Genomic DNA, 22,877 nt, shown 5'->3' on the forward strand with positions numbered 1-22,877 from the left:
CCGTCTGGGGCCCTTCTGTGTGAGTTTGCATGTTGTCCCCGTGTCTGCGTGGGTTTTCTCCGGGTTCTCCGGTTTCCTCCCACAGTCCAAAGACGTGCAGGTGTTCGGTTCATTGATGACTCTAAATCACCCGTAGGTGTGAATGGTTGTCTGTCTCTGTTCGTCTCTATGTGTCCTGTGATAGACTGCCGTCCTGTCCAGGGTGGACCCCGCCTCACGCCCGATGTCAGCTGGGATCGGCTCCAACCCCCCCGTGACCCCGACAAGGACAAGAGGCTGAAGATGAATGGATGGATGAAAGTCATCCCTTGGGCCGGATTGGACCCTTTGGGGGGCCGGTTCTGGCCCACAGGCCGTATGTTTGGCCCCCCCCTGTCCTAAAGGAGGAAATATTCCTATTTTCAGGAGATAGAATCAGAAAATTGTTTCATTATTTCTTCAAAAAGGGTACATCTCTGATCTCAGAGGTCGTGACTCTGGAGAAACTTGGACGCTACATCGAAAGGACTCATCATCTTCTGCATAATGGAACGAGGCCGCTGGAACTTTTGGGAGTGGACCATAATTTGTATAATTTATAATATAATTTGGACTTGAATGGAAAGATAATACGATCGAAAATGACCATGTCTGAATTGGGAACAATGGACATTCGGGCTATTGTGCGACAGTGCCCTTTTCCTCTTTGTTATTAATGTCACTTTCTTTCACTATATGGACCAAGTCGTGCAGCACTATTGTTTATTACTGTTGGTTTATACATTTGTCTTTAACAATAACACACAGAAGGCCTCCTCCCAGCTGAACGTGCCTGGAACACCTCCCTAGGGAGGCGCCCAGGGTTCATCCTTACTAGATGATCCTGAACCACCTCAACTGGCTCCTTTCAACGCAAAGGAGCAGCGATTTTAATTTTGAACAAAATGAGGCTGTAGCTCAGTCCATAGGTGACTTGGCTGGGAACCGTAGGGTCGCTGGTTCAAGTCCCTGTGTGGACTATGTATGGAGCGTGGACTGGTGGCTGGAGAGGTGCCGGTTCATCTCCTGGGCACTGCCGAGGTGCTGTTGAGCAAGGCACCGAACCCCCAACTGCTCGGGGCGCCGGTCACTGGCAGCCCCCTCGCTCTAACATCTCTCCTTAATTGCATGTATATAGGTCCTGTCTGTGTGTGTGTGTAATTTCCCCGTGTGGGATAAATAAAGTTCTTCTTCTTCTTCTCCTTCTCCTCCTCCTCCTCCTCCTCCTCCTCCTCCTCCTCCTCCTCCTTCTTCTTCTTCTTCTTCTTCTTCTCCGTGATATCGTCTGAGCGTAATGAAACGCCAAAATGAACAAAAATGTCGGTTCCACTTAAAGCAGCCGGCCGCTCCAATTAACCATCAGTTGGTTGAAACAAACAGTTTGTCAACAAAACAACAGAAGAAGAGAAAGGAACATCAGGACGTGCATCTGGGACGTCTCTCAATGACAATGGGACTGAGACGTGATTCTGAATCCATCACATTTTCAATCGTTTCCTTATTCTATTAACACTAATGAGCTGCCTGCAGGATGCGCTAAAAGATGTGTTATCTCAAACAAGGCATGTTGGCTCATTTAAATTAGCTTAAACAAATGGAGGGAAGAGCGGCCGTTAGCGCCGTACGCTGAGAAGAGAAAGTCATTTGGGACGTGAGTGGTAACGGTTTACCAGTCAGCGGGACGGAAGGAGCTGAGGAGACAGACGTTGGACGCACAGATGGTGTAGGCTGGCACGCTCGGTGGCTTCTTGTTAAAAGGCTTTTCAAAATAAAAGTTCCGTACTGTAGTTTCGTGGAACGATAACAAACTATGGTCGGCGCTCAGCGACTGAATTAGACGTCTTTGCATCTCGTGTGTGTGAATCACAAAAGGATCGCTTACCGTTTGACGATGAAGCGGATCCCGTGGCGCTCGTCCAGGATGCGTTTGAGCTTGGGAACCCCGTAGGTGCAGGGTCTCTTGAAGGGGATCTGGTCAGGGATGCCAATGATCTCCACGGCCCCGGGGTCGCAGGCGATTTTGCGGTAGGGGACAGGCACCATGTGATCTAGACCCAGGGCCTCAGCTGGAGGTGGAAGACAACGAGGAAGCAGGTTTATCAGAAACACAACGTGATGCTACTGAAGAGATATCACTTAGGTATTCACTTTAACTGGAGCTAAGAGTGGTTCATTCATCTTTAGCATGATTAATGTCAGAGGAAGGATCACGGTTTTCACAATTACTAATCACGGGATTTATTATTGGACACTATGGAAGGAAAAAGACCCGCAAGCATCGTTCTGGTCCTGCACGTCAAACATGTCAGCGTGATTTTTTATCGAGAACAGAGGGTTCTAGCTGCAGAGAGAGGCTTCCCTTACCGTATCTGCTGTTGAACAAGATCTGGACACATTCCCTCAACGTGTTGATGTCTTCAGTTTCCCGGATGAAAGAATCCCATTTTTCTGCAGGAACAAGAAGACGAAGAATGAGAAGCAGCTGAATGCTTCAGTGTGCGATCAAAGAATCACACACTCGCTTCTTTCATTAGAGTTTATCGAGGCTTTCGCATTCAAATGAGCTTTATTCCACCGACATAAGTTAATCTTCTCCATCTACTCCGTGTCAACTTGGGAAATAAGTGCAATCTTCTTACAGGATTACGCTTGACGTCTCAGTAGCTCAGCCCTTTAACCGTTCAGGTTTATTAGAGTTTCGCCTTTGTTGGGTAAACAATGCTCGGCTGACGGCATGAGCCTGCAAATCCAAGCAGGGCACAAGAGAGCGCGCAGGGGAAGATGTGAAACTAAACACAGGAAACCCTCCTCTGGGACGGGAGATTTGAGATTTTCTCACTTATCTAGTTTGTACTTATTCTATTTCAATCTGCTGCTAAACTGCACGCTGCGTATTGTTGTATATTGTATTTACCTACTCTTAACCACGACGTCTGTTGCACTCTGTCACACTTGGTTCATTGCTTGATTTATCTGACGTTAGCTTTATTTTGATTTGATTTATGTTTATGCTTATTGTTACTCTGATCCTTTTCCGCCTTTGTATTGAAACTGTTGCACAATCATTTCCCTCGGGATAAATAAAGCTTCTTGAATCTTGAACTTCTGTCGTTATTTTGAACGTACATTTGTGACGACGGCGTCAGTAGTAACAGCCCGACTGACGCTGAACTTGTGCAAAAAGTGTGAAAAATTAAACAATAAATAAATAAACATGCTCTGTGGTGCATGAAAAGTGGAGTCAAGACATCTGGATCGCCTCCTGGTGGCCGGCACTTAGTTTAGGAAGAGCTTGATCTGTAAATGCAGCGCAGCTTTCTGTGAGTGGAGCATTTTAAAATGTAAATATCACATTTATTTGGGAAGCTGAAGCTTTAATTGTGATGATTATTGGATTAAGGGTGTGCTCACACTCGGCCCAGAGGAAACCTGCCGTGCTTCAGCCTGATTGTACCCTCCTCCCTCCTCCCTCCTCCGTCCTCCCTCCTCCCGCGAAGATGTGAAACTAAACCCAGGAAACCGTCCTCTGGGACAGGGGATTTGAACTTCTGTCATTATTCTGAACATTCATTTGTAACGACAGCGTCAGTGTTAACAGCCCGACTGACGCTGAACTTGTGAGGCTTTGCAAACAGTGTGAAAAATAAACAGTTTATAAACCACCTCAAACACATGTGTACCTACCTGATCTACCTATGCAGCAATTTCTGATCAACAAACACTGCTAACAACATGTCTGTGATGAGCTAATTACTTATTAACTGAGTAAATATGGTGTTTATTCAGCTATTTATTTGATTTTGTTTATTCCTTATTTAAATTGTAAACAACTGACTGAGGGCTACATGCTGGTGTAGTGGTTAGCACTGTCGCCTCACAGCGAGAAGGTGTCTGCGTGGGTTTTCTCCGGGTTCTCCGGTTTCCTCCCACAGTCCAAAGACGTGCAGGTGTTCGGTTCATTGATGACTCTAAATCACCCGTAGGTGTGAATGGTTGTCTGTCTCTGTTCGTCTCTATGTGTCCTGTGATAGACTGGCGTCCTGTCCAGGGTGGACCCCGCCTCACACCCGATGTCAGCTGGGATCGGCTCCAGCCCCCCGAGACCCCGACAGGGACAAGAGGCTGAAGATGAATGAATGAATGAACAACTGACTGACACTGAACACGATGCTTATTTAGCTATTTATTTTATTTTAATTTAATTTTAATTGTCAGAAATCGACTGAGTCATATCAGTGTTAACTGTGTTTTATGTGTGTTTTTAGTGTTAATTTTACTACATATGAATATATAAAAATTCATTATATTCATCAATCAGCCTGAGCCTCGGCCGGGCTAAGTGCTCTTCAACATATCATGTTAAAGATTTAACACTATATCACAGTGAAATGACACACACTCCTCCGCCCAGCTGAGCGATCGCACACTTCTTTACGCTGATTTCTGCCCGGGTTATAACGCGTTAACGGTTGCAAGGACGAGAAGCCCCCACATTCAACTTTGAGGCTAATTAAGAGGAGATCTGAGTGAAATAATGGAAACATTAGAGTTAGTGCAGTTGAGTTCTTTCACGTCTTTAAATGTGATTGAAACGCTGCTCTGCGGTGATGACTTTCAGAGCAAGGACACGATACATCTGGCTTAGTCATGCGTCCAGACATACATCCAAAGACGGGACGGGGTGAACTGCCGAAGCTGTCTCTAATAACTGATACAGATCTGCACGTGTCAGGCCTCTGAAGTGAGGCCAGCTGCACTTTATCTCCTCGTTCACGCGTTCAACCTCACCTGATTTTTCGTGCACGATGGAGAAGAGAAGCCTCTTGGAGATGTGGACGCCAGGAGGGCTCTGGCCCTGCTCACCAGGTAGTCGTGTTGTCTCATCTGAAAAATGAAAATGAAATGTTGCTGAATTATTACTTTATTGATTTTCACTCTGTTATTATTCAGGTTACACACACACACACACACACACACACACACACACACAGGCCCGAAATACACACACATGCACAAACAGGACCTATACACATGCAATTAACGGAGAGATGTCAGAGCGAGGGGGCTGCCAGTGGATCGGCGCCCCGAGCAGTTGGGGTTCGGTGCCTCGGCAGTGCCCAGGAGTTGAACTGGCTCCTCTCCAGCCGCCAGTCCACGCTCCGTTCATGGTCCACACAGGGACTCGAACCCTCCGGTTCCCAGCCGAGTCACCTATGGACTGAGCTACTGCCGCCCCGTTGTCCACTTAGCATCCAGATATTCAGTAATTAGTTCCCCCAGCGTTCATTAATACTTGACTATTTGATCTGAAGCACACGGATAAAGAATGAAATCATTGCGTGTGGCTCCTCGTGGGACACACTTTAGTCCAGGGGTGTCAAAGTGATCCAGTAAAGGGTCGCTCTGGCTGCAGGTTTTCATTCAAACCAAGCAAAAACACACCTGACTCAACTCATGCAATCACCTGAACTGTCTTCACACAGTTGGTTTGTTGGATCAGGTGTGTTCTTGCCTGGTTGGAATGAAAACCTGCAGCCACACGACCCTTTACTGGATCACTTTGACCCCCCTGCTTCAGGAGGAAGGACTTCTTCTCCGGCGTTTCGAACAGAGAGGAACGAGTTAAACGACTCATTTAGAGATATGACTTTAACGAGGAGATGTGCTATTAAAGCAAAGTGCTGTGGTGTAATAAAATTAATGCTAATGAGACTTCAAAGCAAAGTACAAATGTACCACTTTCCCAGGCACACCCCAGGCAAAGCATGAGGGACGTACTTTTCGTTATCATTGTGATCATTATTGCAAATGTTATGTCAATCTTGAATTCTACCTCTCTTCGCAGAAAGAAGTCCCAATTCAAAAAGCACACAGTGAAGCTGCAGCAGCTTCAGAATGAGCAGAAGTAGCTAGCCGTTAGCAGATGAAACGTATACACTGTTCTCCAGCAGTGACAGGGGGGCAGCTACGTCACGACAGGTGTGGGTGCAGGTCCCCGGGTGAGGCGCTCACGTCCTGTGCCACCATGGGCTTAGTGGCCAAACGTGGTACTGCACGTGTGTGTTTCCTACTGCACCAGGAAACACACTCACATAGTTAAAGGGACGTATTACTTAAATCCTACCACTGTCATTAAAAACGCACCTTTCTTTCTTTATCTTGCAGCTTAAAATCCACTTAGTTCCATTCTGCCCAGTATTTAATATTTAATATTATCTGGTACAAGCGGCCGAAAATGTGTTTCCTCAGGAGGGGGTCTGGAGTCTCCCTTAGAGAGAGGGGGAGAAGTTCAGCATCCGTGAGGAACTCGGAGTAGAGCCGCTGCTCCTTTGCGTTGAAAGGAGCCAGTTGAGGTGGTTCAGGATCATCTGGTGAGGATGAACCCTGGGCGCCTCCCTAGGGAGGTGTTCCAGGCACGTCCAGCTGGGAGGAGGCCTCGGGGAAGACCCAGGACCAGGTGGAGAGATTAGATCTCCCCACTGGCCTGGGAACGCCTCAGGATCCCCCAGTTAGAGCTGGTTAATGTGGCCCGGGAAAGGGAAGTTTGGGGTCCCCTGCTAAAGCCTCTGCCCCTGTGACCCGACCCCGGATAAGAGGCTGAAGATGAGATGAGATATTTATCTTAACTGCTAAGCATCTTATTGTATATTGTATATAGTGGTTCAAATTGAGATACTGTAATATATAATAAATATACATTTTTTTCTTCTTCATCATGCATTTTTAAATTGGTGCGACCTATATTCTGGAATATACGGTAATTAAATCCTTAGTCAGTTAGTAGTTCGTACTTATCGCAGCCCCTGGCAGGTGTATTCCTCAGTGGGAAGTTATTTGTTGTGCGACAGGCGCTGCACGAGTCTTTGCAGCTTCAGCCCAGTGATCTGCATCCAGTCACACTTACCCAGAAACCCCCCTCCACAAACGCTCGTCTTACCAGTGTTCGCACAGTCCTTGACGGACTTGTCCGTCCCTGCCGTCCAGTTGGCCAGTCTGTCCTTGCCCAAGTTGAGGAGGGACATGGGTTTGAAATCCAGCTTGCCATCTGGGTGAGGTTTGGAGGACATGGGCATGCCGTACAGGAAGTTCGACAGGACAGAGTTGCTGGAAGAGGCGGGACTCGATGACGTGACGACCTGGGCCGCCGTCTTCACTGGACCGTGGCTGCTCGGCGTCATGGCGGCCGTGGAAGAGTTGTGATTGACTTCGGTGCTGGATTTGGCCTCTCGAGACAAATCCTCTGCGGGCCTGCGCACAGACACACAATCATAGAGGGTTACGTGCATCACAGCTCCACATCAAGCTGCTTATTTGATTTCGGTTTCACGTCACGAGCGTCTCTTGGCTTATGATCGCCGTTTGCTGCAGCAGCAACTCTTTCTGAGGAGGGGAAGACGATCTGTTCCATAACATCCATTAAATATGACTGATATGAGATGATGTGTCTGTTCGGTATGTCCTGCTTTTTCAGAAATTGAAGTCACACCAACAGTTAGACGTGTGTTTTCAGACTGCTCAGGTTTCATTACACTGCTGCGGACACAGGAAACACCCAGCTCTGTGTATGGGCAGAGACACGGAGACATGTGAGAGTTGTTACAGAAGCAAACAGAGGAGAGAAACTTTAACCTCTTAATGTTCAGACGGCTCTTTCATAATGTGATGCTATCGTCTGAAAGCAGACTAGAGAATCCGGTGGTGTCAACGTGTCCTGCTGACTCGTCAGGGAGGAGGACAAACAACGCTCTTTTGACGAGTCTGACCTCCAGGTATCTGACTGTAAACGTGTTCTCTTGGTCCCCACGAGTCTCCCCTTTACAGACACGCCCACTCTATGACCATCCAGACAGTTTAACATGCAGTTTTTCTCCTGCAGTACAAATATGTTATTATAGTATTTGGATTTTTCTGCACACCGGGGTCCATAAACAGTAGAGTGCCATTAATTGGGTCGGACTGGAGATATGTCATTGTAGGGCGCACTCACACTGTGCCTCCATACCGTGCCCAAAACAGGTTTCACGGCTAAAGTCTAGTTTGTTTGACCAGTGTGAGTGCAACTGTACCGCGCCTAGGTGCAGCACGTGTACGAGCACGAGCGCGAGGCCTACGGCGGTTCTGAGGTCATTTCCTGTGCGCCTGTTGGGACGTAGAAAAAAAGAAGGAGGGACCATGCGCGGACATTTCAAACAATGGCGGTGAAAGGTTCACGTTGGTGTGATGCGGAGGTGGAGTGTTTACTGCAGATTTGGTCGATGAAAAGATTCAAAAACAGTCGACAAGACGCACAAAAACTCCGAGGTCTACGGAAAGATCTGGAAACAAAGCCACGCATCGCCATGACGTCATCAATGCGTGTGACGTGTTACGGCGTGATGACGTATAGGCAGCAAGAAGCATTCTCCGAGGCCCAGGTAGTGTGAGTACAAACGGGCCTGGAGGGGGGGACAAGGACCCTAAAGCACGGGGCACGGGACGGAGGCACAGTGGGAGTGCGCCCGTAGTGAGAGCATTTGTTGTCTAAACTGAGCTGTTGTGACCTTGAGGATGATCACAGCCTCGTGAAACTTCACAACCACAAACTAGAGACCTGGGGCGTTCAGAGGATTAAGGGATTTCACCAGGAGATTCACGATAAAGGCCTTTTTTACCACACAACACACACACATGTGCTCACCATACGATCAACCAACAATGCAGAAATCTAAGTCACAGCATGTTTTTTTCTCTGGTGTTCCTCGAGGTCTCGGTGCCTTAATGTGGAGTTTTGACCTATTTGTATCAATTCTGCAGTCGTGACAAATGGTTAAATTTAGCACCAGATCTGAGTAACAAATGGTATCAGCCCAGAAACTGCTGCAACAACTTATGACACATTAGTGAGCACGAGAATGTGAATCATAAACTTAAATCATAATGCACTAATTCCTACATAAGGTTGAATATGTAGAATCTTTATTAAAAGCTATATTTCTGCTTCTTGCACTGAACAGAAGGTTTATTTTCTTGTTAACATGCTTCACAAAAAAGCTCTGGGAGGTTATTGTCTTCAACTTATTCCTTGTGACTGTTCCTAAAGTCCGTACTGAACTCTGATTGGACACATTTAAGGAGAGGCTACAAAATATTTGACACACTTTCAAAGCGCCCCCAAAGTTCTTTATGTGCTCCTTGGAAAAAGTTGCCGTCATCCCTGGACTACACAAGCACCACAGTCTGACTTTGTTCAGCACCGTGTGTTGTGTTCACTTATAATTTGTTTTGCTGTATCGCTTTGCATTGTCAACGTAGATATGAATCCACACATCTTACGTTGAGACTCAGGGTGCCCTCCCACTGTGCCTCCGTCCCGTGCCCCGTGCTTTAGGGTCCTTGTCCCCCCCTCCAGGCCTGTTTGCACTCACACTACCTGGGCCTTGTGCTCGTACACGTGCGCACGCTCGTGCTCGTACATGTGTAAACGTGCTTTACTAAAGCCCACCTCTCCCAAACGGGCCGTGGACGGCAAGCGTGCCGCTCCTAGACGGGGTACGGTTGCACTCACACTGGTCAAACGAACTAGGCTTTACCTGTTAAACCTGTTTGGGCACGGTACGGAGGCACAGTGTGAGTGCGCCCTAATACGTAACTAGAGAGAGTGTTTTGATTAAAACCCTGTCCGTCCTTCACTAATACACTTCAGCCTATCTGCTTCCAATAAGCAGCTGCAAAGACGCCAGGAGAGCTGTGTGCTCTGAGCCGTACACAAGCATCCATCTCTGCGAAGCATTAGAGGCTGAGCCCAAATGCCAAACTTCATGTCTTTTTCCATCGCGGAGTGAAGTGAAACAGCTGCATTTCATCATCTGATACGAGCGTCTGTTTCCCCCAAAACAGCAGCGCAGGAACAGACACACACACACACACACACACACACACACACACTCACCTCTTTACTGTGAACTGGATGCGGTGGCTCTGCTCCAGAATCTTCATCAGCGTCTTCGTGTCGTACTCACAGGGCTTCTTCAGGGTGGCTCCTTCGGGCAAACCGTGGGCCACCACGCAGCCGGGGTCCTTCTGGATCCGCTCATAAGGCACAGGGACCAGGCTGCTCTTCCCCACAGCCTCACCTGCACGTTGCACAAGGCGGTGTGAGTGCATCTTGTGCAAAATGACAAAACTTAAATCTGCTCCTCTCTTGGATAACGAACAATCATAGCTAGAATTGGGAATTGATCTTTTATGTTAAAGCTGCAAGAGGCAGAGAAACAAAACACAGAGTGAGATCTCTTCCTGCAACTCCCCCTCTCCTCTCTCTGTCCTGAGCCCCCTCCTTCATTTCATCCACGAGTGACATTTCCACGGGGATAACCGACCCGTTGTCTCTGCAAACGTGTGCGCCTGTAGAGCTGCAGAGAACTGGGATCTGTTGCAGGCGCAGTCAAAGCAAACGTTATCCATCTGGGGTACGACTCACTGATATTGACACTTGTTTTATTCTATTTCAGACAGTTTTATTGCGTTTGTCAGACTCTCTTTTAGACTCTGACAGTAAAAGGGTCAGTTTGGGCAAAACCCAAAGTGTTTCAGAGACGGAGACAACATACTGTTAATATCTGAAGCTGGTACAGAGCAGCCTGCATGTCACAGCGGTCACTCAGAGTCTGACAACACGCTGCTAATTTCGACTGTATTGCTGAAAATGTTGATAATAGCGAATAACGATAACAACAAGGCTGGGAATTTTGGAACCGGCTCCTACGCACCATGAATACCTGCTGCTCTGCTCTGCATTTGTGTTTCCTCTCACAGTGTCCGGTGTCTCCTCGTTCGGACGGCGGCAGCATGAGACACCGGAGTGCCGTGTGAGAGGAAACGCAGCAGACGTGCAGGGCAGACGTGCTGGGCTGCTCGGCTAAAGGCTAACCAGCAGCAGACCAGAGCTCCCCACTGTTATCACAGCAAACGTCCACTGGCTATGTCCTACTGCACTGTGGATGGATGACATTAATGTCTGTTACCCAAGCCCCGCCCACAGCGACTTCCTGTCTGATCCAATCAGGAAGCTCCGTCAGCACAGTTCTCTGAGTGTCCACTAGGGGCAGGTTTCATAACAGAGCAGTTTCTCATTGAGCCCCATGTTAATCTCTCTCTCTCTCTCTCTCTCTCTCTCTCTCTCTCCCTCTCTCCCTCCCTCTCTCTGTGTGTGTCTCTCTCTCTCTCTCTCTCTCTCCCTCTCTCCCTCCCTCTCTCTGTGTGTGTCTCTCTCCCTCTCTGTGTGTGTGTGTGTGTCTCTCTCTCCCTCTCTGTGTGTGTGTGTGTCTCTCTCTCTCTCTCTCTCTCTCTCTCTCTCTCTCTCTCTCTCTCTCTCTGTGTCTCTCTCTCTCCCTCTCTCCCTCTCCCTCTCTCTCTCTCCCTCTCTCTCCCTCTCTCCCTCTCCCTCTCTCCCTCTCTCTCCCTCTCTCTCTCTCCCTCTCTCCCTCTCTCTCTCCCTCTCTCTCCCTCTCTCCCTCTCTCTCTCTCTCTCTCTCTCTGTAGTGACCTGTGATTGGACAAAGTCTCCCGTCACAGGTTGGATTTCCTAAAACTAAGAAGACGAGCAGAAGTCTGGTTTTCTCTCAGAACACCTGAATTACAGCTTTAATGCCGTTTTTATTCCGTATACGTTGTGTTGAGGGTTCATAAGGGTTAATAAGGCATAAAAATGACCAGCGCGGACTCCTTACTGTAAAGCACAGTGAAGACTTCCTCCACCATCTTCCTCAGGACAAAGATGTTGGACTGAGCGTCTGACGGAGCTCTTGATTTGCCGTGCTCGCCGTCCTTACTCAGTTTGCTGAGATCCCCCTCCTGGTCTTTGGTATGGGCGTTCGCTGTGGTCAGACTCTGCAGACACGGCCCCCCTGAAGCCAAGAAAGGACAAAAGTCATATCGCGTTAACAGCGTACAAGAAGAAGCATTCCTTAGTACTTTTTGTCCCTGATGGAGGAGAGGAACAAAAACAAGACGATAGAGAATCAGGGGCCTACCTGTGCTACAGAAACGTCTTAACTTGCAGACCCTAACCTAACTGGTTTGTAATCATGGGGATTAGGGTCAGAACCTGATTTTAGGAAATAAGCATGAACCCAAGTGGATGTTCCTATCCTTAAGACAGGAAACATGTTTTACACAAGTACTAAAATCTTAAATAAACTCTCCTAACTTTCACCTTTAGTGTTCTCTAACTTGTTTAATATGGCTGGCTTTTTTCTTGCTTTTAGGGCGCACTCCCACTGTTCCTCCGTACCGTTCCCAAACAGGTTCCACGGCTAAAGTCTGGTTCCTGTGACCAGTGTGAGTGCAACCGTACCACGTCTAGGAGCAGCACGCTTGCCGTCCACGGCCCGTTTGGGAGAGGTGGGCTTTAGTAAAGCACGTTTGCACATGAACGAGCACGAGCGTGCGCACGTGTACGAGCATGAGGCCTACGGCGGTTCTGAGGTCATTTCCTGTGCGCCTGTTGGGACGTAGAAAAAAGAAGGAGGGACCATGCGCGGACATTTCAAACAATGGCGGCGAAAGGTTCACGTTGGTGTGATTGTTTATTAATTAAACTTCACTGTCACTTCTGTAACTTTAATCATCTTTTACCTTTTATGTGTTTAAAATGTTTTTTTACCCCGATGCTTTTAATGTTTTATGTAAAGCACTTTGAATTACACACATTAGATTGTGTATAATGTGTTTTATACATTATTTATACTTTACTTTACCCAACAAACGCATATCTGAATATCCGGGTCCAGTCGCCTTTACCTGAAAAGTTTACCCACTTTTCTGTGTAAACAGTGTCACGGCTCTTTTTAATCTGTTTAATCTGTTCTTCTTAAACTGTTTCCATGACAACAGCACACCATTTTCAACAGAGACCTGGTCCAGACACAGCGCCCCCTCCAGATTTCTTAAAGTTAGTTTAATATCCACTTTGGGGAACCTTTAATATATTCTTTTTTACCAAACTCTGTGTGGACAGAGGGGATGGAGGGAGCCACCGAGCCCTGGGAGTGTGGGCTCCGTCAGCGCTGTTTACGTTGGTAAATAAGTGGAGCAGCAGAGCAACGGGGATTTAGACATGAAGCTATTTCAGTGCCGAGTTCTGTGCACGGACACCTGACTGAAGGAGACAGCAGGTATGAATCCCAGAGCGCCGTCCGTGGTAGACGGGGTAACTATCCATCGAGAGCTTCAGGTGCACGTGAGGACGGAGCTTACGGCAAAACTTGTAGAAGTCTGTTTGGATTTCCCTCCTGGAGTTGAGGAACACTCTGCCCTTTTCTGTGCCGACAGCAATCACGCTGTCCTCGTGTACGGTGACGCACGCCACCTCGGCGTTGAGCTTGGACATCGCCATGCACTGCAAAACAAACAGGGAGGAGTCATTTACTCGTGGGTCGTTAACATACGCGTACCCTATTTCAGGGTGGAGCACTGAATAACCATGACAACGCAGAATCACAGATCCAGTGACGTGGGACGTACCACTGAGTCCAGGGCGGACACCAGGCTGGTGAGGATCTCCTGTCTGGCCGACACCAGCGGGGCCTGCAGGTCGCCCCGGGAGTTGGTCCTGACGCCGTCACATGCCAGCTTCCTCATCTGAGCCATGCCTCTGCGGGGACCACATGAACACAGTTTAGGCAGGGAGACAAAACCCGTACGGGGGCATGCATTCGTGTACAGACGCAGCAGTGACCTGCATTCAAAGCAGGGTTCTGCTGACATCGTGGTTCGACTTTAAGCAAATATAGAGCGTGCATCGATCGGACACTGGAGGCTGGAAAAGGGTTTTTTCTCACCTCGAGGATCCAATTTTATACTAACAAGACAGGAACTAGAGCCAATGCAACAGCTCGGTGAGGCTCTCCTCGAGCTACATGATGACATCATCATGGCCTAACTCTTCTACGTCATTTCATATATCCCTGTATCATGACACAGCAGTTTTCTGGCAATTCAATAGTCTATATGGAACAACCACACACTAAAGCCTGTTTTTAATACTCCTGTGTGAATGAAATACCTTAAATAACATGGTACAAATGGTATTTATTAAGATCTTTAGTGCAAAATTAAATAATCTGCAACGTCGTCAGCACTGTCGCCTCACAGCGAGAGGGTTCCTGGTTCGAATCCCAGCTGGGGCCCTTCTGTGTGGTGTTGGCAGGTTCTCCTAGTGTCTGCGTGGGTTCTCTCCGGGTTCTCCACTTAAAGCTGCATTCTCTCTAATGTCCAGCAGGAGGAGACTCCACTTAAAGCTGCATTCTCTCTAATGTCCAGCAGGAAGAGACTCCACTTAAAGCTGCATTCTCTCTAATGTCCAGCAGGAGGAGACACCACTTAAAGCTGCATTCTCTTTAATGTCCAGCAGGAGGAGACTCCACTTAAAGCTGCATTCTCTGTAATGTCCAGCAGGGGGAGACTCCACTTAAAGCTGCATTCTCTCTAATGTCCAGCAGGAGGAGACACCACTTAAAGCTGCATTCTCTCTAATGTCCAGCAGGAGGAGACTCCACTTAAAGCTGCATTCTCTCTAATGTCCAGCAGGGGGAGACTCCACTTAAAGCTGCATTCTCTCTAATGTCCAGCAGGAGGAGACTCCACTTAAAGCTGCATTCTCTCTAATGTCCAGCAGGAGGAGACTCCACTTAAAGCTGCATTCTCTCTAATGTCCAGCAGGAGGAGACTCCACTTAAAGCTGCATTCTCTCTAATGTCCAGCAGGGGGAGACTCCACTTAAAGCTGCATTCTCTCTAATGTCCAGCAGGAGGAGACTCCACTTAAAGCTACACGGCCACCTGTCAATCAGGATAGAGGTTTATTAATGTGTATCCACGGCAACTGTGGGCATTTAAATAGTTGTGAACTTGGGTTTTGTGAACTTAAGTGTGTTGTCTGTGATAAAGTGTCAGGACTTGTTTTCACTTGCTAACTAAGCTAGCTCCCCATGCTAGTCCTAATATGGTCCCTTCTGGCTCCGAGATGATGGCGCCCAAATGCCAAACCTTCAAAATGGCCGTCCACAAACCGGTGGTTGACGTCACGGTGGCTTCGCCCATTATTTTTTACAGCCTATGCTTCAAAACACCCGCGCAGCCCGGCTGTAGTCCCACCGCCACTGTGGCTAAATGCAAATCCACCTCCATTCAGACACTTCCTGTTTTTACGGTCTTGTGTTTGACATTAGAGCGCTCACATGATGTCATCTGAGCCCCTTTCTGCTCTATTTTCTCTCCCCGACAGATGGCACAGGAAACAGAGATACCCACTAAAGATGGCCGAGATAAGTTTTCACGACCGCTGCATGCGGCGTATCATGGCGCCATCGCCCGCCCAACACATTCGAACTTGAAATCACCAAATAACAAAGATAGACGATGTGAATTAAGAGGCGCAGAGATAAAAACAAAATGGTTAAAGAAAGAAACTGCTGGGTTAAAGCCAGGCACTATGTTCTCATGGCAACTGAAACCCGTCTCCTTGGAAACTAATCTCGGGGCATTTGAACAATGCAGCCCTGGCCTTTAATCTCTCCAGACACTGGGAACCATTATACTCGCCTCTGGCAAACCCGAACCACTGACTCAATAGAGAGAGGACAGAGAGGCGGAGAGAGATAGACAGAGGAAGAGGAGGGAGGGTGAGTGTGTGCGGAGGGGTTCAGCTGCACCAGTCTGAACATGCCAAGTCTATTGGCCATCTAAATCAACCTCCCCTGAGGCCGCGGCAAACATTAGCCCCCTCCTACGTTATTACGGCCTCGAAATAGACGGCCTCTTTGCCTCACATATTTAAAAGGCAGAGGAAGCAGCGCGGAGGAGGGAAAAGGTGGGGATAACGCCATGTCACAATGAGGAAGCACAATGTCACGGCCCTGTTATGGCTCTCTGTGGATATCGAACCGTTCAGCGACATTATTAAATATAACAACAAGTCGGCTATGAAGCTAAATGAAGAGAAACGTCTTTAGGGGCAAATCCTTCTCTGTTTGACAGTGAATGATGAAAACTCCCCTTTTCTATGGGAGCTACAGATTTACTGGTTTGTTTAGGGCGCACTCACACTGTCCTTCCGCACCGCGCCCCGTGCTTTAGGGTCCTTGCCCCCCCCTCCAGGCCCGTTTGTACTCACACTACCTGGGCCTCGGTGAATGCTTCTTGCTGCCTATACGTCATCACGCCGTAACACGTCACACGCATTGATGACGTCATGGCGATGCGTGGCTTTGTTTACAAATCTTTCCGCATCACACCAACGTGAACCTTTCGCCGCCATTGTTTGAAATGTCCGCGCATGGTCCCTCCTTCTTTTTTCTACGTCCCAACAGGCGCACAGGAAATGACCTCAGAACCGCCGTAGGCCTCGTGCTCGTACACGTGCGCACGCTCGTGCTCGTACACGTGCAAACGTGCTTTACAAAAGCCCACCTCTCCCAAACGGGCCGTGGACGACAAGCGTGCCGCTCCTAGACGTGGTACGGTTGCATTCACACTGGTCAAACAAACTAGATTTTACCCGTGGAACCTGCGTGGGCACGGTACGGATGGACAGTGTGATTGCGCCCTAAGGCTGCCAATCACACCCAACTTGATTCTTGGGTGGTGCTTGGCCGGCATAAGGCTACTGTACTTAAATCCGAACAATAAGTCGCACTTTTTTCCATGGTTTGGCTGGTCCTGCGACTTATACTCAGGTGCGACTTATAGTCCGGAAAATACGTTACATTTTGGCGAAGAAAAATGCGGCATGGCCATTTTTAAAGGGCTCCACGTATCTGAACGACTGTGGAGACCGTAGAGTTCCTGTGTTAACTGCTGTAGTGTGCTCGTGTTACATAAAGTATTATTAAAGTACATCAATGTTACGGCTTTGGGGTCAATTCTTGATTAATGTTTTCAATAATGTACCAGGTTTGAGGGTTCATGTATAATTTACATCATTAGTTCTTTGAGAGCAAATTCATATTGAATCAAACTGACACCCAACCGTGCAAAGTGCTGGCCACCCATCGGGAGCCATACGAGGTTCAGTGTCTCGCTCGTGGACAAGAAGAGCGGGGGATCGAACCGACAACCCTGATATCAGTGAACAACCTGCTGTCTGATATCTGAGTCTCTCTGGCTTTAGCTGCAGACACGATGTGCTGGTTTCATATCCTTTAAAACATGATAATGTGACATTCGAGGTCACCAACACATGTTTCCTGGGTCTTTATACATCCTGCATACGTACGGCTACACCCACTGTGCACCGGTGTTTTCAGTTAGCCTGGCTAATCAGACCTCTGCTAAGGCTGAAGTCAGGCAACAGGAAGTGGAGATGCTGTAGTAAAAAGGTACCGAGAAGAGTTTTGGAAGACTTCATGAGAGGATTCCTGTTTGGATGTGGACGCGCATGCACACGGACGAGGACGAGCATGCAGGTGACGCAAAAACCCACTCCTGCTAATGGTCTCACACTCTTCCTCTGATCCACAGTGTGGCAGTACGACGCCAAGAAACGGCTAATTCATCATGAGGGAGGACGGCATTCATCACCTTTTGTCAGGCCTCAAGGACACACACTACACACACAGTCCCTCTCAGGGTAAGTGGCACAGAGTGTGAACAGGGACGATGTTTGTGACGATACAACTCTGCAGAGTAACCGTAGATTGAATTGTTTGTATGATTATTATTATTATTAAGTGTTGGCAGAGACTGTATTGTCAGGGTTCATACGGCTCATTGTGCCCTTTCGAAACGGCGAGGAAACTACGCCCAACTGGTTCAACCTGGCACCGTGCCGGTTGGGTTCTGCAGCACACTCGATGATAAAAACAGGTGCAAGAAAACTAAGGGCGCCCTCCCACTGTGCCTCCGTCCCGTGCCCCGTGCTTTAGGGTCCTTGTCCCCCCCTCCAGGCCCGTTTGTACTCACGCTACCTGGGCCTCGGAGAATGCTTCTTGCTGCCTATACGTCATCACGCCGTAACACGTCACACGCATTGATGACGTCATGGCGATGCGTGGCTTTGTTTCCAGATCTTTCCGTAGACCTCTGAGTTTTTGTGCGTCTTGTCGACTGTTTTTGAATCTTTTCATCGACCAAATCTGCAGTAAACACTCCACCTCCGCATCACACCAACGTGAACCTTTCACCGCCATTGTTTGAAATGTCCGCGCATGGTCCCTCCTTCTTTTTTCTACGTCCCAACAGGCGCACAGGAAATGACCTCAGAACCACCGTAGGCCTCGTGCTCGTACACGTGCGCACGCTCGTGCTCGTAAACGTGCAAACGTGCTTTACTAAAGCCCACCTCTCCCAAACGGGCCGTGGACGGCAAGCGTGCCGCTCCTAGACTCGGTACGGTTGCACTCACACTGGTCAAAGGAACCAGACTTTACCCGTGAAACGTCCTGGGGCGCGGTACGGATGGACAGTGGGAGTGCGCCCTAACAGGACGGTCAGAGAGATGTCAGTCAAATGTAGTGTGTCCCAGCCCGCACAGTCCTCAGAGGAGGTTTAATCAGGCAGGAATTACAGGTGTGAAGGCTCTGTGACTTTGTTCCATCGCTAAAAAACCTGATCAGAGCCGACTCTTGGATTTCCAGCATCAGTGTAAACTGATCCGTAAGTGGACGATGTTTCATTTCATGAAGTAAGAAAAAGTAAAACCGCAATTTTGACGTATCTACAGGCGACAACTTACAGTGAGTCAGGGTGCGGTTTGACAGCTGTGCTTTTCTACTTATCTGTACAGCAAACAACAACATAATCCCTTTGTTGACACCCTGCGCCCGAGGCCTTGGCCTTTTGGGAACGCCGTCGCTAATGTTAGGATTCCCTGACGCTTTTTCAATTTCGGCGACCAAAAGCTGACGCCCGATCGCTGTTTTTCAAAGTTAGTGTGGGCCCTTCATTAGAGTCACAGTCTCCAGTATAGAATATTCTATGGCAGCAATCATACTTTTAGCTGCACTTCTAAAAGTGAGCGTTTATCTCTGCGTACAAGGTATTTGAAGGCACATTCAGGGCCGGGGGTTGTGCCGGTGAGAGCTGCTCGCGCTGGCAGGAAAACTATTATTAAGTTCACATCGCATGAGAGAGAAGAGGAGGGGAATTACTCTGAGAAGCTGGACCCAGGAGAGAAAAACCACAGGATATGAGACCTGGGTGCAATAAATAAAGTCACGGTCTGTTGTTCCAGAGGAAATGAGCCTGATGTGTACAGCTCGCTATTATTTCTCGCACGTCTTGTGAATTCAATCCGCCAGCAGCTGACAAACTTTTTATCATCCCCGTCAGCTTTTTGTTTTTTTATAAACTTTTTGAAGCTTCTTACAGCAAATACAAGCAGACGGCTGAGAGCCAAAGAAGAAGAAGACTCTGAATAAGGGCGCACTCACACTGTCCTTCCGCACCGCGCCAAAACAGGTTTTTCGGGTCAAGCCTAGTGCATTTGACCAGTGTGAGTGCAACCGCTCCGCGCAAAACTGCGGCCAGCTGGCCGTCCACGGCCCGTTTGGGAGAGGTGGGCTTTAGTAAAGCACGTTTGCATGTGTACGAGCACGAGCGTGCGCACGTGTACGAGCACGAGGCCTACGGCGGTTCTGAGGTCATTTCCTGTGCGCCTGTTGGGACATAGAAAAAAGAAGGAGGGACCATGCGCGGACATTTCAAACAATGGCGGTGAAAGGTTCACGTTGGTGTGATGCGGAGGTGGAGTGTTTACTGCAGATTTGGTCGATGAAAAGATTCAAAAACAGTCGACAAGACGCACAAAAACTCAGAGGTCTACGGAAAGATCTGGAAACAAAGCCACGCATCGCCATGACGTCATCAATGCGTGTGACGTGTTACGGCGTGATGACGTATAGGCAGCAAGAAGCATTCTCCGAGGCCCAGGTAGTGTGAGTACAAACGGGCCTGGAGGGGGGGGGGGCAAGGATGCTCGTGCTCGTACATGTGCAGACGTGCTTTACTAAAGCCCACCTCTCCCAAACGGGCCGTGGACGGCAAGCGTGCCGCTCCTAGACGCAGTACGGTTGCACTCACACTGGTCAAAGGAACCAGACTTTAGCCGTGAAACGTGATGGGGCACGGTACGGAGGCACAGTGGGAGTGTGCTTTCTATACTCAAACTCAGCAAGGCTGCCAGTGAAAAAGTTCTACATTCAAACTGTTTTGCTGAGGTTTACTGTTAACTATGAAGTAATTATTAATCCAATGTTTAATGTTTACTGCAGTTCAACCAGTTTAAGCTCTAAGCTTTCTAACTTAAACTGTTTTGCTGAAGTTGTCTCGATTACAACAGACGGCTGAGAGCAAAACACGAAGAAGACGAGAGTCTGGATTCAGAGTAAAGCACAAACTTCACCTATGTTTCGATTATCTACACACTTCCTAACAGTGCTACGTTTACTACAAGAGTGTAATAAACAACAAAGCATTAAGCAATGACATGCGTAAGTGTACTGCAGCTTGACACAGTCTAATAAGAGTGGAAATAACTCAAAAATGAATAATGAATTGTTTACTTTAAGCACATTTTGATGCTAATCCTTTAGTACTTTTGCTTAAGTAACATTTTGAATGCAGGACTTTTTACTTGTAACAGTATTTCCACAGTGTGTTTTTACTACTTTGACTGAAAAAAGCACAAACTTCACCTACATTTATATTATCTGCACACTTCCTGACAGTGTATTACAAGAGTGTAATAAACAACAAAGCAATTAGTGATATCATGTTGGAGTTTACTGCAGTTTAATAGGGTCTAAAGTGGGGAAATAACCCAAATAGGATGCAAGTGGAGGCTTTCTGTATTTGCATTGTTTTTGCTAAAGTGTCTGAAGAGTCTGGATTCAGAGTGAGACACAAACTTCATCTAAATGTGTGTTTTCCTTTTATCTACACACTTCCAACAGTGCTACGCTTACTACAGGTGTGTAATAAATAACAAAGCAATAAGCAATGACATGTTGAAGTTTACTGCACTTTAATACAGTGTAACAAGTGTGGAGAGGACTCAGATAGGCTGCTAGTGGAGGCTTCCTGTGTTTGCATTGTTTTTGCTGAAGTTGGATTCAGAGTGACACACACACTTCACCTAAATGTGGTTTTTCCTTCTATCTACACACTTCCCAACAGTGCCAGTTTTACTAGAAGTGTGTAATTAACAATAAATCATTTAGTGATTGCATGTTGGAGTTTACTGCAGCTTGATACAGTTTAATAAGTGTGGAAGTAACTCAGATATGCTGCTAGTGGAGGCTTTCTGTGTTTGCATTGTTTTTGCTGAAGTTTGATTGAGAGTGACACACAAACTTCACCTAAATGTGTGTTTTCTTATTATCTACACACGTCCCAACAGTGCCAGGTTTACTACAATAGTGTAATAAAGCAGTATTTACTGCACTTGACATCATGTTGGAGTTTACTGCACTTTAACACAGTGTAATAAGTGAGGAGAGGACTCAGATGAGCTGCTAGTGAACGCTTTGTTTTGCTGAAGTTCAAATTGCTACATTAGCTTAGCTAGCTTTGTTGTACTTAGCTTAACCTTTCCGGTGATAGCATTAATTTAGCAGCCAGACAGTCAGACGCTTGTGTCCTGAACAGTAAACACACACACACACACACACACATATACAAACACACACACACACACACACACACACACACACACACACACAGAGCAAGGTTACAGGGAGCCGTCCATGCTAGCTCACTCCTCTGTTAGCTAACAATAACCCTTCCTCTGCTATTTCTATGTGTAACTAATCAACGCTAGCTAATTAGCTATAACGGTGTCATAGTAACGTTCGGGGCTAAAGCTAACGGGCTAACGGCTAACTAGCTCGAACGTTAGCTCCCCAGCGTTAGCCCGTCTCCGTTAGCATCTCCTCCTCCCCCCTCAGTCCGGCAAATTAAGGTTATAATCTGTAATATTATAATCTGTGACAAAATGGGAGCTAGCTACCGAAGCTGCCCGCGAAGGTAACAAAGGGCAAAGAGCGTAATCTCACCTGTAATTAGCGATTATGAAATAGCCTTGTTGCTGCTGTCAATCCCGGAGTAGGTTGGATTCGCCCGTTTTAATCCATCAGAGACACAATGAAGCTCCGCCGCTAACACGTCCTAATCCGGATCCCCGCACTGCCGCCTCTCCCGTGTGTGCTTCCCCCGGACTTTGTTGCTCTTTTCCCCCTTTGAGCGGAGAGCGCTCGGTGTCCCTTTCCCCCCTTTCTTTGTTCTGTAATCCAGTAAAATTGAAACTCATTCGCCTCCTGCTAATCCCAGCCCGACTCAACAACAGCATCTATTGGCTGCGATTTACATACGGGATTAATCTGGAAGCACCCCCAGAGACCAGAGACCATGGACCAGAGACCAGAGACCAGGGACCAGAGACCAGGGACCAGGGACCAGAGACCAGGGACCAGGGACCAGGGACCAGAGACCAGGGACCAGGGACCAGGGACCAGGGACCAGAGACCAGGGACCAGAGACCAGGGACCAGAGACCAGAGACCAGGGCTGAGACTGTTATTATGTTATTATTATTATTATTATCATACGGGATTAATCTGGAAGCACCCCCAGAGACCAGAGACCAGGGACCAGAGACCAGAGACCAGGGACCAGAGACCAGAGACCCGGGACCAGGGACCAGGGACCAGAGACCAGGGACCAGGGACCAGAGACCAGAGACCAGAGACCCGGGACCAGGGACAGGAGACCAGGGACTAGAGACCCGGGACCAGGGACCAGGGACCGGGGACCAGAGACCCGGGACCAGAGACCAGGGACCAGAGACCAGAGACCAGGGACTAGGGACCAGGGCTGGGACTGTGTT

At 48.0% G+C, this 22,877-nt stretch overlaps 1 protein-coding gene across 1 annotated transcript in view; it reads right to left on the minus strand.

Moving 5' to 3' along the window:
* Nucleotides 1-22,270, minus strand: part of gtf2ird1 (GTF2I repeat domain containing 1) — a 46,699-nt gene extending 24,429 nt beyond the window's left edge. The window contains exons 1-9 of the mRNA XM_083926814.1: nt 22,049-22,270; nt 13,522-13,651; nt 13,255-13,396; nt 11,727-11,903; nt 9,947-10,130; nt 6,956-7,266; nt 4,807-4,902; nt 2,383-2,466; nt 1,901-2,084 (exon numbers count right to left, since the gene is read on the minus strand). Coding sequence (XP_083782940.1) covers nt 1,901-2,084; nt 2,383-2,466; nt 4,807-4,902; nt 6,956-7,266; nt 9,947-10,130; nt 11,727-11,903; nt 13,255-13,396; nt 13,522-13,647 — 1,304 coding nt within the window. The 5' untranslated portion in view covers nt 13,648-13,651; nt 22,049-22,270. The remainder of the gene's footprint in view (nt 1-1,900; nt 2,085-2,382; nt 2,467-4,806; nt 4,903-6,955; nt 7,267-9,946; nt 10,131-11,726; nt 11,904-13,254; nt 13,397-13,521; nt 13,652-22,048) is intronic.
* Nucleotides 22,271-22,877: the final 607 nt, after the last annotated feature.

This window comes from Echiichthys vipera (assembly GCF_963691815.1).
Source record: "Echiichthys vipera genome assembly, chromosome: 14".
Taxonomy (NCBI): Eukaryota; Metazoa; Chordata; class Actinopteri; order Perciformes; family Trachinidae; genus Echiichthys; species Echiichthys vipera.